At 30.9% G+C, this 14255-nt stretch overlaps 2 protein-coding genes across 3 annotated transcripts; both read left to right on the top strand.

The window, feature by feature from the left end:
• Positions 1-7831: 7831 nt before the first annotated feature.
• On the top strand, positions 7832-13365 carry LOC100255940 (probable leucine-rich repeat receptor-like protein kinase At1g35710). 2 transcript variants are annotated; one of them, XM_010659780.3, is made up of 7 exons: positions 7832-11033; positions 11135-11550; positions 11774-11916; positions 12016-12128; positions 12208-12330; positions 12558-12853; positions 12944-13365. In XM_010659780.3, exons 1-2 carry the CDS (start codon positions 7853-7855, stop codon positions 11530-11532), a joined length of 3579 nt encoding a protein of 1192 aa, XP_010658082.1. In that variant the 5' UTR covers positions 7832-7852; the 3' UTR covers positions 11533-11550; positions 11774-11916; positions 12016-12128; positions 12208-12330; positions 12558-12853; positions 12944-13365. The 2 variants fall into 2 exon arrangements, with proteins under 2 accessions (XP_010658082.1, XP_010658080.1); XM_010659778.3 differs by having other exon boundaries at positions 11135-11666.
• Positions 12231-13207, top strand: LOC104881076 (cytochrome b561 and DOMON domain-containing protein At3g61750-like). Its single transcript, XM_010659821.1, has 3 exons — positions 12231-12330; positions 12558-12853; positions 12944-13207. Exons 1-3 carry the CDS (start codon positions 12231-12233, stop codon positions 13205-13207), a joined length of 660 nt encoding a protein of 219 aa, XP_010658123.1.
• Positions 13366-14255: the final 890 nt, after the last annotated feature.

The following is a 14255-nucleotide window of genomic DNA, read 5'->3' as shown; positions in this document are numbered from 1 at the left end:
ACTGTTGAGCGTTTTTGCAGATTTGTTTAAAATTTTTCACAACATTGGAAAACCTAGATAGGGTTTAGAATTTAGGAGGCCAGGAATACAATACAAGATGTATTCAATGACTATAGCACCTGGACCATGAGATGTGAGGGTGGGAGATTGGGGCGGAGGGGGGTGGTGTTCAAGAGAGGTGGAGGAGACAAAGGGAGAGGATGGTTGAGATGTTGAGGAATATTCTCAAGGTTAATTTGGCAAGATTTTGTATGAGGAATGGTTTGTAGCTCATGTCGTGAAGGATCTCCGAGTTGAAAAAGACTATAATTATCCACTAGAAGACATCTATAGCCTTTACGTAAATAACTATATCTTAAGAAAGCACAAGATGTAGTCTTTTTGAACCAAATGTGTAAACAAGAATAATATAAAGTATAGAGAATTCTTACCAATAAAAAGAGAGGTAATTTGTTAATGAGGTAAGTAGCATTTAAGCATGTATCTACCTAAAATTTCAAAGGAGCTTTAGCATGAAAAATATACTAAAATAATATTTTTTTTTTACAATTTTTTTTTATAATATTATTGTTCATATTTTATTAAAAACTATTTATTTGTAATTAAAAACTATTTTTATTTTCAATGAGACTTTAATTAAATTTAATTAATATTACATAAATTAAATTTATAATGTTTTTACAAAATCAAAATAGAAAAATTATTTTTATAAACAACTTTTCTTTAACATAAAAACAACTTTTCAACCAGCATTAGAAAACACACCCAAAGAGGACCTAAAATTTTTAGCACATTTAAAATTTACTTCACATTTAAAATACCATTTTTATAAAATCCATTTTACTTATTATTTAATTAATTAGTAACATGATCACAATTTATAACAATTGAAAAATATTTTTTATTATCATATGAGGGAGTTTATCTTTATTTTCAATTTTTATTTCCAAGGGTAAAATATTATATCAAGTTTGACTATGACTTCCAATCCTATTAAAGATGACCAATTGTGGGTAAAATATCATATCAAGTTTGACTCAAACTTCAAACCCCATTTAGATTCAAAGTTCAAGTTCCATTAAACATGCCAATTATCATTATTTGACGACTTTGAATCCTATTAAGACTTAAATTTCAAATCCCACTAAACAAACCAATTATCATTATTTGACTTAGAGTTCATATCCCACTAATATTTGGACTTCATATCCCATCAATTATCATTATTATTTCCAAGGGTAAAATATTATATCAAGTTTGACTATGACTTCCAATCCTATTAAAGATGGCCAATTGTGGGTAAAATATTATATCAAGTTTGACTCAAACTTCAAACCCTATTCAGACTCAAAAAGTCCCACTAAACATGCCAATTATCATTATTTGACGACTTTGAATCCTATTAAGACTTAAATTTCAAATCCTACTAAACAAACCAATTATCATTATTTGACTTAGAGTTCATATCCCACTAAAATTTGCACTTCATATCCCACCAATTATCATTATTATTTCCAAGGGTAAAATATTACATCAAGTTTGACTATGATTTCCAATCCTATTTAAGATGGCCAATTATGGGTAAAATATTATATCAAGTTTGACTCAAACTTCAAACCCCATTCAAACTCAAAGTTCAAGTCCCACTAAACATGCCAATTATCATTATTTGATGACTTCGAAGCTCATTAAGACTCAAATTCCAAATCCCACTAGACAAACCAATTATCATTATTTGACTTAGAGTTGATATCCCACTAAGATTTGGATTTCAAATCCCATTATACATGACCCATTATCATTATCAATTTCAAGGGTAAAACATTATATCAAGTTTGACTCAAACTTTAAATCCCATTAAAACAACCCAGTATTATTTCGAAGGGAAATTGAATGGACCTATTTTTTTTTGCCTTGAATGTTTAATTCTTTTATATTAATTTGTTAAGAATTGTAAACTAAGCAACAAATATGCACAAGTTTTAATTTTTTTAAGGTAATTGAATTGCCAGGTATATTCAATAATTGAATTTTCTTGTTCTTTTAGGTCTATAAAAAAACTATATCATAAACTCTCTTTTATATGTATTCAAAAAGAGAAAACCATATTTGTGATTGTTAAATCCATCTGGACAAATTTATTGTCATTGTGTTAGACCCATGGCCTAAGTCTTCCTTTTAATTAATTGAAATAATAGAGTATCATTTGAAAAAAAATAATAGTAAAATTTACATTTCGAACATTTCTTTTTTCAAAATATGTAATGTAAAAGGCACAAATCACTAATAAATAGATGCATCAATGCTCAACATTGTGAAGCAAATATTTTCGAGTTCTTGATGCTAACAAAGGAAGAAGTAAAAGAAATTGTTTACAATAATAATAAAATACCCTATTTAGACAATGAAATTCTATTTTATTTCTACATGAAGGCATGTCATCCTTGCAACTTCATTTGTGCTATGCCTTGAATTAGATGAAGTTTCACTACAAATTTTACCTTATAAAGATGAAAAAAATTAATCTAGGTTTCACCATTGTTATAGCTATTCCTTAGTCTAAATACAAAAGACTCAACTGTGACCTTTTGTTTTAATACTAATATATACATCACTATGATTATACCACTGGCATCAACTTAAATGTAATAGAACTATATGTATAACTTTGAATAACATATTTGTTTAAAAGTGGTATTTAAATGTTCTCTTTAAGTGTTAAGTCTACTTCCTTTTATAAGCTAAGACTAAAAATTAGTAATTAAATTTCTTTGTTTGTAATAAAATAATTATTATATTTGTTTTTATTTTATATAATTAAAATAAAAATATTTGAAGATTAATAATTTGGCAAAAAATGATAATTAACATATTTTCAAATATTTCAAAATATTAACACTTGTTACCATAATAAAAATTCTAGAAATTAGTAATTAACTTGAAAAAAAAAAGAACTCATATTTTTTATTGTTAAATCTATTAATAAGAGAAATTTATTGTCATTATGTCCAATCCATGATCTAACTTTCGCTTTTAATTAACTTGAAAATTGAATTAAAATAATGGACAAAGCTCCAAATCTTATCCAAGTAATTCATATCCACGTATAATTCGAGGAAGAATTTTCCACCATTTAGTAAAACATTTTCAAAATTAAAATTAATTTGCACTCATGTTAAGAATTTTCCACCATTTAGTAAGAGTATTTCTAAAATTGTTTTTAATAAAAATACTAGAAGAATGTATTTTTGTAAAATGAATATTTATATGAAAGATTAGTATTTTTCATATTTCTTTTATCCTTTAAAAGAAATACTCACCAAGTGTTTATCCAAGACTTTAAAAACCAATAAACACGGCCAATTATTTACTCATGTAATTGAACTAAATAACAAATATTCAAAAATAAGTTTTTTGAATTGAATTGAGTGCTATATTGAATCATGAAACTTTTCTTTTTATTATTTCCATTATATCGGTAAGAAAATCATAACAAAAATTCTCTTTGATGTATATGTATTTTTAAAAAAAAGACTCAATCTTTTTATTATTAAATATATTAATAGGAAATGTTGTCATTATGTCCAATCCATGATCTAAGTTTCACTTTTAATTAACTTGAAAATTGAATTAAAATAATGCAATATGATTTTAAAAAATTAACAAAATTTACATTTTGAATAAGTCCTTTTTCACAATACCTATTATAAAAAGTAGAAACCACTCTTAAATAGATGTGCGCATCTTTGCTCAACGTTTTGAAGTAAAAATCTTCAAGTTCTTGAGCCTTGCAAATCTAGACGTAAAAGAAATTATTTGCAATTGTGTCTACCACTGATAATGTACATCTCTGGTATAGATTGCTTGAAAACAATAATTGATAAGAATTAGAAATGCAATGACTTTTCCACATAATTGTTGAAAGGAATTGAGAATGCGACCACTTTTGCACAAAATTATTGATATGAATTAAGAATGCGATGACTTTTCCACTCAATTGTTGATATGAATTGAGAATACAACAAATTTTCCACCCTATTAAAGATGGTAAAAGTCTTGACTAAAAACATGCAATTGGAAAGAAAATTTTAGGATGATTATATATTTTTTTTCAAATGATTATTTCATAGTACGACATACTCCTTAAGAATTTGAAGCCATGTTTGGCCCTACTTTCCAAATGAGGCCTTAGTCAATTTGTCACTTTATTTATTTTTCATTGGTAGTTAAAATATTAGATCAAGTTTGACCAAGACTTTAAAACCCAATAAACACGGCCAATTATTTAGTCATATAATTGAACTAAATCACAAATATTCAAAAATAAGTTTTTTGAATTGAATTCAGTAGTATATTGAATCATGAAACTTTTCTTTTTATTATTTCCTTCATATCGGTGAGAAAAGCATAACATAAATTCTCTTTGATGTATATGTATTTTTTTAAAAAAAAGACTCATCCTTTTTATTATTAAATATATTAATAGGAAATGTTGTCATTATGTCCGATCCATGATCTAAGTTTCACTTTTAATTAACTTGAAAATTGAATTAAAATAATGCAATATGATTTTGAAAAATAAACAAAATTTATATTTTGAACAAGTCCTTTTTCAAAAAACCTATTATAAAAAGTAGAAACCACTCTTAAATAGATGCGCGCATCTTTGCTCAACATTTTGAAGTAAAAATCTTCAAGTTCTTGAGTCTTGCAAATCAAGACGTAAAAGAAATTATTTGCAATTGTGTCTACCACTGATAATGTGGATATTAGGTATAGATTCCTTGAAAACAATTGTTGATAAGAATTAGAAATGCAATGCCTTTTCTATATATTTGTTGACAAGAGTTGGGAATGTAGCCACTTTTCCACACAATTATTGATATGAATTGAGAATGCGATGACTTTTCCACACAATTGTTGATATGAATTAGGAATACAACAAATTATCCACCCTATGAAAGACGGTAAAAGTCATGACTAAAAGCATGCAATTGGAAAGAAAATTTTAAAATGATTACAGTTTTTTTTTTTCAAATGATTAATTTTTATTACAACATACTCTTTAAGAATTTGAAGCCATTTTTGGCCCTATTTTCCAAATGAGGTCTTAGTCAATTTATCACTTTATTTATTTTTTATTGGTAGTTAAAATCTTACATCAAGGTTGACCAAGACTTTAAAACCCAACAAACACAACCACCTATTTACTCATGTAATTGAACTAAATCACAAATATTCAAAAATAAGTTTTTTGAATTGAATTGAGTGGTATATTCAATCATGAAACTTTTCTTTTTATTATTTCCTTCATATCAGTAAGAAAAGCATAACATAAATTCTCTTTGATGTATATGCATTTAAAAAAAAAAAAAGACTCATCCTTTTTATTATTAAATATATTAATAGGAAATGTTGTCATTATGTCCGATCCATGATCTAAGTTTCACTTTTAATTAACTTGAAAATTGAATTAAAATAATGCAATATGATTTTAAAAAATAAACAAAATTTACATTTTGAACAAGTCCTTTTTCAAAAAACCTATTATAAAAAGTAGAAACCACTCTTAAATAGATGCGCGCATCTTTGCTCAACATTTTGAAGTAAAAATCTTCAAGTTCTTGAGTCTTGCAAATCAAGACGTAAAAGAAATTATTTGCAATTGTGTCTACCAATGATAATGTGCAAATTAGGTATAGATTCCTTGAAAACAATTGTTGATAAGAATTAGAAATGCAATGACTTTTCCACATAATTGTTGACAAGAATTGGGAATGCAACCACTTTTGCACACAATTATTGATATGAATTAAGGATGCGATGACTTTTCCACACAATTGTTGATATGAATTGGGAATACAACAAATTTTCCACCCTATTAAAGACGGTAAAAGTCTTGACTAAAAACATGCCATTGGAAAGAAAATTTTAAAATGATTACAATTTTTATTTTTTTCAAATGATTATTGTTTAGTACGACATACTCTTTAAGAAATTGAAGCCATGTTTGGCCCTACTTTCCAAATGAGGTCTTAGTCAATTTATCACTTTATTTATTTTTGATTGGTAGTTAAAATATTAGATCAAATTTGACCAAGACTTTAAAACCCAATAAACACGGCCAATTATTTAGTCATATAATTGAACTAAATCACAAATATTCAAAAATAAGTTTTTCAAATTGAATTCAGTAGTATATTGAATCATGAAACTTTTCTTTTTATTATTTCCTTCATATCGGTGAGAAAAGCATAACATAAATTCTCTTTGATGTATATGTCTTTTAAAAAAAAAAGACTCATCCTTTTTATTATTAAATATATTAACAGGAAATGTTGTCATTATGTCCGATCCATGATCTAAGTTTCACTTTAAATTAACTTGAAAATTGAATCAAAATAATGCAATATGATTGTAAAAAAGAAACAAAATTTACATTTTGAACAAGTCCTTTTTCAATTCAATTAGTCAATTTTTATTATATTTATTTTTTAGACCTATTAAAATTTAAGAACGTAAATTCTCTAATTATATTGTATGTATTTGAAAATAAGAAATCTATGTCATTGGTTGTTGAATCCAAGTTTATTATCATTATATAGAAATCATATCTTGTGTATTTTTCTTTTCTTTTTCCTTTATTTTGATATGATATTATATATTTAAAAAATAGAGTAAGAATATTTTCATTTTAAATATGTCATTTTTATAACATTTAATGTACAAATATATTACTTGAAACTTAGGTAATCATATGCCTTAAATGTGTAAATTTTAATTGATGACTAAGAGATCATTTTTGTGTGTAAATTTTAATTGTCACATCAGTTAGGATTATTGTCATCTACTATTCATAATGGGAATATTAGGTATGGATTCATTGAAAACAATTGTTGATAAGAATTGGGAATGCAATGACTTTTCCACGCAATTGTTGACTAGAATTAGGAATGCAACGACTTTTCCACACAACCATTAATATGAATTAGGAAAGCAACGACTTTTCCACCTTATTAAAGACAAACAAAAGTCTTGACTAAAAACATGCAATTGGAAAGAAAACTTTATATTAATATCTTAATATGTAATTTTAATTGACAAGTAAGAAATATTTTTTAATAATAATAAATATTACAATTTTTTTTTTTAGTTTTTTAATTAATTCAAGACAAATCATTATTTTAATGCACACTTAAAATAAATGAAGATTTCATATAATTCTACTTAAAGGAAAAAAAAAATTATATTCCACTAAAAAAAAAAAAAAAATCTTATGCAAAATATAAGCCTACCAAAAAAAAAAAAAAATCATGGCAAATTTTTTTATAATTTAATAATAAAATATCTATCTGATTCTCTTCGCTCCCATTAAAGTTTATATTTATTAATTTAAATATATATATATATATATATATATATATATATATATATTAAGTGGTTTATATAAAGGCATATCTATAGGTAGTGCTAGTCAAGTGGACTTCCTATATCAACTTGGTTGTTGAAATGAGTATATATTTGGTCTTAATTCTTAAAAGGAATTGTAATTATTAATTTTAAAAAGGTCATATTTAAAAGTGCATGGAGTGAAAAAGAAATATTTTAATTATTTCATTTTAATTAAAAAATTATGAGTAGATCAAATAAAATAAAATAAGTGTGGAAGTAAGCTCATGTATATACTCATTTTCAATTCCAATATTAATTGTAGATGACAAAGGTAGTTAGATATCAATACCAACTAATGGAAATGTCGAATGTATCATATTTAAGTCTATAAATAAGTGTTTCATCTTCATCCTTCCCTCCAAGTAAACCCTCTAATAACTTCATTTCTACCGATTCAACAATGGTCCTTGAATATTCTTCATCCTACTCCTTACTCTCCCGATTCATCATCAATACTTGCTTCTTCATATTTCTCCTTTTCCTTTTGTATTCAATATCATCATTCCACATCACTTTTACATCTGCCTCTATACCTATCACTTCGCTTTTGAATGTTGAACAAGATCAGGAAGCACTTGCTCTTTTAACATGGAAGGCCAGTCTTGATAATCAAACTCGATTTTTCCTCTCTTCTTGGTCTGGACGCAATTCTTGCCATCATTGGTTCGGAGTGACTTGTCACAAGTCAGGCAGTGTCTCTAATTTAGACCTTCACAGTTGTGGTTTGAGAGGTACACTTTACAATCTCAATTTCTCATCACTTCCCAACCTCTTCTCTCTTAATCTTCATAACAACTCCCTTTATGGAACTATTCCAATCAACATTAGTAATCTTTCCAAACTGATCACATTTCTTGATTTTGGTTTTAATCATTTCACTGGTGTAATATCTCACCAACTTGGATTTCTTACATCTCTTTGCTCTTTAACACTGTCTTCTAATAATTTCAGAGGCCTAATTCCTCCTTCTATAGGAAACTTGAGGAACTTAACCACATTGTCCCTTTTTGAAAATGAGCTTTTTGGTTCCATCCCTCAAGAAATTGGATTGTTAAGATCTCTTAATATTCTTGATTTGTCAGACAACAATCTCACTGGTCCAATACCTCATTCCATAGGTAACTTGAGGAACTTAACCTCTTTGTGGCTTAATTCAAACAAACTATCTGGTTCTATTCCTCAAGAAATTAGATTGTTGACATCGATCTTGTCATTTAACAATCTCAATGGTTCAATACCAACTTTCATAGGAAACTTGACGAGCTTAATGATTTTATATATTCATGAGAACAAACTTTCTGGCTCCATTCCTCAAGAAATTGGATTATTGAGATCACTTGAGAATCTTGACTTGTCAATGAATGATCTTAGGGGTTCAATACCAACTTCCTTGGGAAACTTGTCTAGCTTAACCCTTCTATATCTTTATGATAACATACTTTTTGGTTCTATCCCTCAAGAAATTGGATTATTGAGATCTCTTCTAGTTCTTGAGTTGGGATATAATGATCTCACTGGTTCGATCCCTCCTTCCGTAGGAAACTTGAGGAACTTAACCATTTTGTATCTTCCTAACAATGAGCTTTTTGGTTCCATCCCTCAAGAAATTGAATTATTGAGATCTCTTCAAGTTCTTGATTTGGGAATTAATAATCTCATTGGTCCAATCCCTCCAGTCATAGGAAACTTGAGAAACTTAACCGTTTTGTCTCTTTCTGAGAATGATCTTTTTGGTTCTATCCCTCAAGAAATTGAATTGTTGAGATTGCTTGATATTCTTGACTTGTCATTTAACAATCTTAGTGGTTCAATACCAACTTCCATAGGAAACTTGTCCACCTTAACTGATTTGTCCCTTCATTCCAACAAACTCAGTGGTGTCATTCCTCCCGATATGAGTAATATCACTCATTTGAAATCTTTGCAATTAGGTGAGAATAACTTCATTGGACAACTACCACAAATATGCCTTGGTAGTGCTCTTGAAAACATTTCTGCCTTTGGAAACCATTTCAGTGGTCCTATACCAAAGAGCTTGAAAAACTGCACGAGCTTATTCCGAGTTCGGCTTGAAAGAAACCAACTTATTGGAGACATAGGCGAAAGTTTTGGTGTATACCCGAACCTTAATTACATTGATCTAAGCAGTAACAATTTTTATGGTGAGCTTTCTAAGAAATGGGGACAGTGCCACATGCTTACAAACCTGAACATCTCCAACAACAATATTTCTGGCGCTATACCACCTCAACTCGGGAAAGCAATTCAACTGCAACAACTTGATCTCTCTTCAAATCATCTAATTGGAAAGATCCCAAAAGAATTGGGTATGTTGCCCTTGTTGTTCAAATTGTTGCTGGGCAACAACAATCTTTCAGGAAGTATTCCTTTGGAATTCAGAAACTTATCCAATCTTGAAATCCTCGACTTGGCATCAAACAACTTAAGCGGTCCAATGCCCAAACAACTGGGAAACCTGTGGAAATTATCATCCTTGAACCTGAGCGAGAATAGATTTGTGGATAGCATTCCTGACGAAATTGGAAAGATGCATCATCTTCAAAGTCTCGATCTTAGTCAAAATGTGTTGACAGGAGAGATTCCACCGCTGCTTGGAGAATTACAAAACCTGGAAACGTTGAATCTCTCCAATAACGGGCTTTCTGGCACTATCCCACACACTTTTGATCATCTAATGAGCCTGACAGTTGCTGATATATCCTACAATCAGTTGGAAGGTCCTCTCCCCAACATCAAAGCCTTCACTCTATTTGAGGCATTCAAAAATAATAAAGGTCTATGTGGTAATAATGTCACTCATCTCAAACCATGTAGTGCTAGTCGAATAAAGGCTAACAAGTTTTCTGTTTTGATCATAATACTCATCATTGTGAGCACTCTGTTGTTCTTATTTGCTTTTATTATTGGCATTTATTTTCTTTTCCAAAAATTGAGGAAGAGAAAAACCAAGTCTCCAAAAGCAGATGTTGAAGATCTATTTGCAATATGGGGCCATGATGGGGAATTGTTGTATGAGCACATCATACAAGGGACCGACAATTTCAGTTCGAAACAGTGTATTGGCATTGGAGGATGTGGTACTGTTTACAAGGCTGAGTTGCCAACAGGTCGGATTGTTGCAGTGAAAAAACTTCACTCATCAGAAGATGGAGCTATGGCTGATTTGAAAGCTTTTAAAAGCGAGATTCATGCTTTAACACAGATAAGGCACCGCAATATCGTCAAGCTTTATGGCTTTAGTTCATTTGCAGAGAACTCATTTTTGGTTTATGAGTTTATGGAAAAAGGGAGCCTGCGAAACATTCTAAGCAACGACGAAGAAGCAGAAATATTGGATTGGATGGTGAGGCTAAATGTTATTAAAGGCGTGGCTAAAGCTTTATCTTATATGCACCATGATTGCTTGCCTCCTCTAATTCATCGAGACATATCGAGCAACAATGTTTTGTTAGATTCAGAATATGAAGCTCATGTATCTGACTTCGGCACGGCTAGGCTTTTAAAGTCAGACTCATCTAATTGGACTTCATTTGCAGGAACTTTTGGTTATACTGCTCCAGGTACATTTTGCTTAGTGCCTTGCTTATCTCTAAACGGCCTCTATACATCATATGTAACTTTTATAATATCTTAGCAGAGCATGATCTAATCCTCTTTGCAGAACTTGCTTTTACGATGAAGGTGGATAATAAAACCGATGTTTATAGCTTTGGTGTTGTAACATTGGAAGTAATTATGGGAAGGCATCCTGGAGAACTCATCTCATCCCTGTTATCATCAGCGTCCTCATCATCCTCATCACCATCAATTGTGGACCATTGCCTATTGAATGATGTGATGGACCAGCGCCCCACACCTCCTGTGAATCAAGTGGCTGAGGAAGTAGTGGTTGCAGTGAAGTTGGCATTAGCGTGCTTGCGTGTTAATCCCCAGTCTCGGCCAACTATGCAACAAGTTGCTCGAGCACTTTCAACACATTGGCCACCATTTTCAAAACCGTTCCACACTATTACGTTGGGTGAGTTGCTGGCTCATGGTCATGGGGGTGAAACTAGCTGAGGGTCCTCACTTCTCCATGTAAATTTGTTATCAATTGCTTATTACTGTAAAAGATTATATTGGGTAGAGTAAGAAGATTTTTCAGGCCTGAGGAAGTTTCAGCAGATAAGGCATGATGTTATCACATCCATGAGGTGGGTGCAAGCAATCTTGCATAATTTCTCTTGCTTTTTTCTTTCATTATAATATAAAACTACAATTACATTATTTTCCTAAGATATTTGAAGGGTGGAATGTGTAGGTGTACTACCGTGAAGAGACCCATCCTGTTCGTGTTGAGATGACGAGGGGAAATGTGCAGTTATTCAGAAGCATGATCTGCCATCATGTGATGTCCTTGCAACCTTTGGAATATATTTTTTCTTTGAAGGGATCTTCAATCAGGTCGTTCATTTGTATCCATATTAGCCAAATTGTCGTATTTGGTGACATTTATGTTAAAGAACGTGATGATTTTACCTCCTGTTGCTTCCAACTTTGCAGGTGTACCAGTAACCAAGTGGGCTACTGAATATGAAGAGCCTGCTACGGATGCATTCAAAATTCAATGATCCAGAATCATTGATGTTTATTAACAATTGCAATGTGATCCTGAGGTGAACGATTTCATTAACATGAAAATCTCGTTTTCTGTCTCTCAATTGGTAATGGATCCGTAAATTGGTTGTGATGTAGGGCTGTGGTGGAGGAGTGCGGGAATGCCAACGACTCTGTCTCTACTTCTGAGGTTGCCAAATAATCTGCGTCACTGGATTCTTGGACAGTTAATTTTATTAATTGGAGGGGCCTCCATGCTAGGTTTGATCAGCTTCTACTCTGTTTTTTTTACTCTATTCTAAGAGTTAAAACAAGCCTGCCATCTTCACAGGGTTTCTCTGGGATGAATCCGTTTAACCAAAGCAGCTGGAGTTAAGTTCAGTGTTTACATTCTAGACGTGAGGGGCTTATATCTAGGAAAATAAAGTGGGAGCTTCAGATAAAACTCTTTGAAGTCTGATATGGAAAATTTTTGTTCTGTCTCACAGGATATACCTCTGGTGTCAATAACACTGGAGATTTGAAGACGCTTCATGCAGATATGGGCCTAATTGCATTGGGCGCGCTCCTTCCATTTGGGGCAATCATCCCAAGATACTTCAAGCATCATGATCCTCAATGGTTTGATCGTCACATCTCGATCCAGATTGTGGGTTTTCTTCTGGGTCTTGCTACTGTCGTTGCAGTAAGGGCACTCTACAATGGACTGGAGTCCGATGGCCTTCCCAAATTCAACATTCGCAGACCCCTCGGATCCTTAGTGTTTTGCCTCAGCATTCTTCAGGTTTGTTTTCGCTTGGGCCGGGGCCTTTACTTGACGTTAACTAAATATATTTCTTCAGGCATGCTGAAAACTAAGTTTTCTTCTTGTCAGGTATTGGAATTGATTCCAAGACCGGACAAGACATCCAAATGGCGCAAGGACTGGAAACATCACTGGGTAGGGAGACTTGCTCTCTTCTTGGGAGCTCTGAAAATTGTGATTGGACTTTTAGTGGCAGAGGCAGGCTCGGGATGGAAGATAGGATATGGGTTTCTTATAACCTTCATTCTTGTGACAGTCACCGTTTTGGACGTGTCCTTGGGGCTGGGGAGATCCAACAAGGCAGATGTGACTCCTGTGTTTGGATGCAATTAGATTTTTTGTTCATGTGTCTGCACCTTTTTTAGGACCCTAACATGTAATCTTTACATTTTGTAATTGATTGTTGAGAGACTGATAATTCCCAAAACTGTTGAAATCACATTGTTCTTTTGGATACTTATCAGCATGAACTATGAGTTTTTCGTTATTAACTCCCTTCCGAAATGGGTGACCACCCGTATTTTTTTGTTAAGAAGAAACAAGTAACTCAAGGAGAACATGATCCAAAGGGCATATGAATATATTAAATAGAACAACTTCATACACTTACATAGTTCAATTTAATAAAGAGAGCATTTAAGCAAAAACCCCGCTAAAGAGAGTAAATATATAATTAGGAATTGATAATAATAAACTAAAGATAATTATAATACATTTGGTAGTGATTTCAGGAAGTGTTTTTAAACTTTTTAACACTTGAAAATTTTTATCTTTTAAATATTAAAATAATTAAAAATATTTCCTAAAATTATTACCAAACGCACACTTAATATTCATTTGGAAGTGTTTTTATATGAAGTGTTTCTCTAAAAACATTGAACCTTGAATTCACATATATATTATATATGTATGAGTTCCTCTTAACCTTGTGAACGCATTTTGAAGTTATAAGGGTCCCTTGGGCCTAGAGTAGCAATATATTCATGATTGGGAATAAGTCTAGAGCCCTCTTAATATGCTTTCTACCAAATATTTGACAATTATTTTTGTCCAAGTGCATATGTGCAAAGCAATTTAGCAAGTATCACAAAATTTAATTAGTTTCTTACCAACCATGTTTTTCATCTAGTCCAAAGTTTATGGAATTTTACATTCTCTATTTAATGGTTTTGGATGTAGTAGAAGTTAAAATGTATTAAATATCATGAAAGTTAAAAGAAGATAGTTCAACGATATTCTCTAGAGAAGGAGAAGTTATAATCTTGAAATTTAAATATCTTTATGATTATTAATATTATTACAACAACATAATTGTTCAATTTTTTATTTTCTTCAGTCCATTTCCAACGTCTTTTTATTTTGAATGAATTTTTAGTTCTTA

Source organism: Vitis vinifera, chromosome 12, assembly GCF_030704535.1.
Source record: "Vitis vinifera cultivar Pinot Noir 40024 chromosome 12, ASM3070453v1".
NCBI classification, from domain to species: Eukaryota; Viridiplantae; Streptophyta; class Magnoliopsida; order Vitales; family Vitaceae; genus Vitis; species Vitis vinifera.
This window is presented reverse-complemented; position numbering and strand designations above follow the sequence as displayed.

Excerpts from the sequence above, each read along its gene's own strand:
- LOC100255940 (XM_010659780.3), top strand. The coding sequence starts at position 7,853 with ATGGTCCTTGAATATTCTTCATCCTACTCCTTACTCTCCCGATTCATC. Across the intron at positions 11,034-11,134 it reads TTTTGGTTATACTGCTCCAG|AACTTGCTTTTACGATGAAG; the intron begins GTACATTTTGCT and ends TCCTCTTTGCAG.
- LOC104881076 (XM_010659821.1), top strand. The coding sequence starts at position 12,231 with ATGCCAACGACTCTGTCTCTACTTCTGAGGTTGCCAAATAATCTGCGT. Across the intron at positions 12,331-12,557 it reads TGGAGGGGCCTCCATGCTAG|GATATACCTCTGGTGTCAAT; the intron begins GTTTGATCAGCT and ends TCTGTCTCACAG. Across the intron at positions 12,854-12,943 it reads TTTGCCTCAGCATTCTTCAG|GTATTGGAATTGATTCCAAG; the intron begins GTTTGTTTTCGC and ends TCTTCTTGTCAG.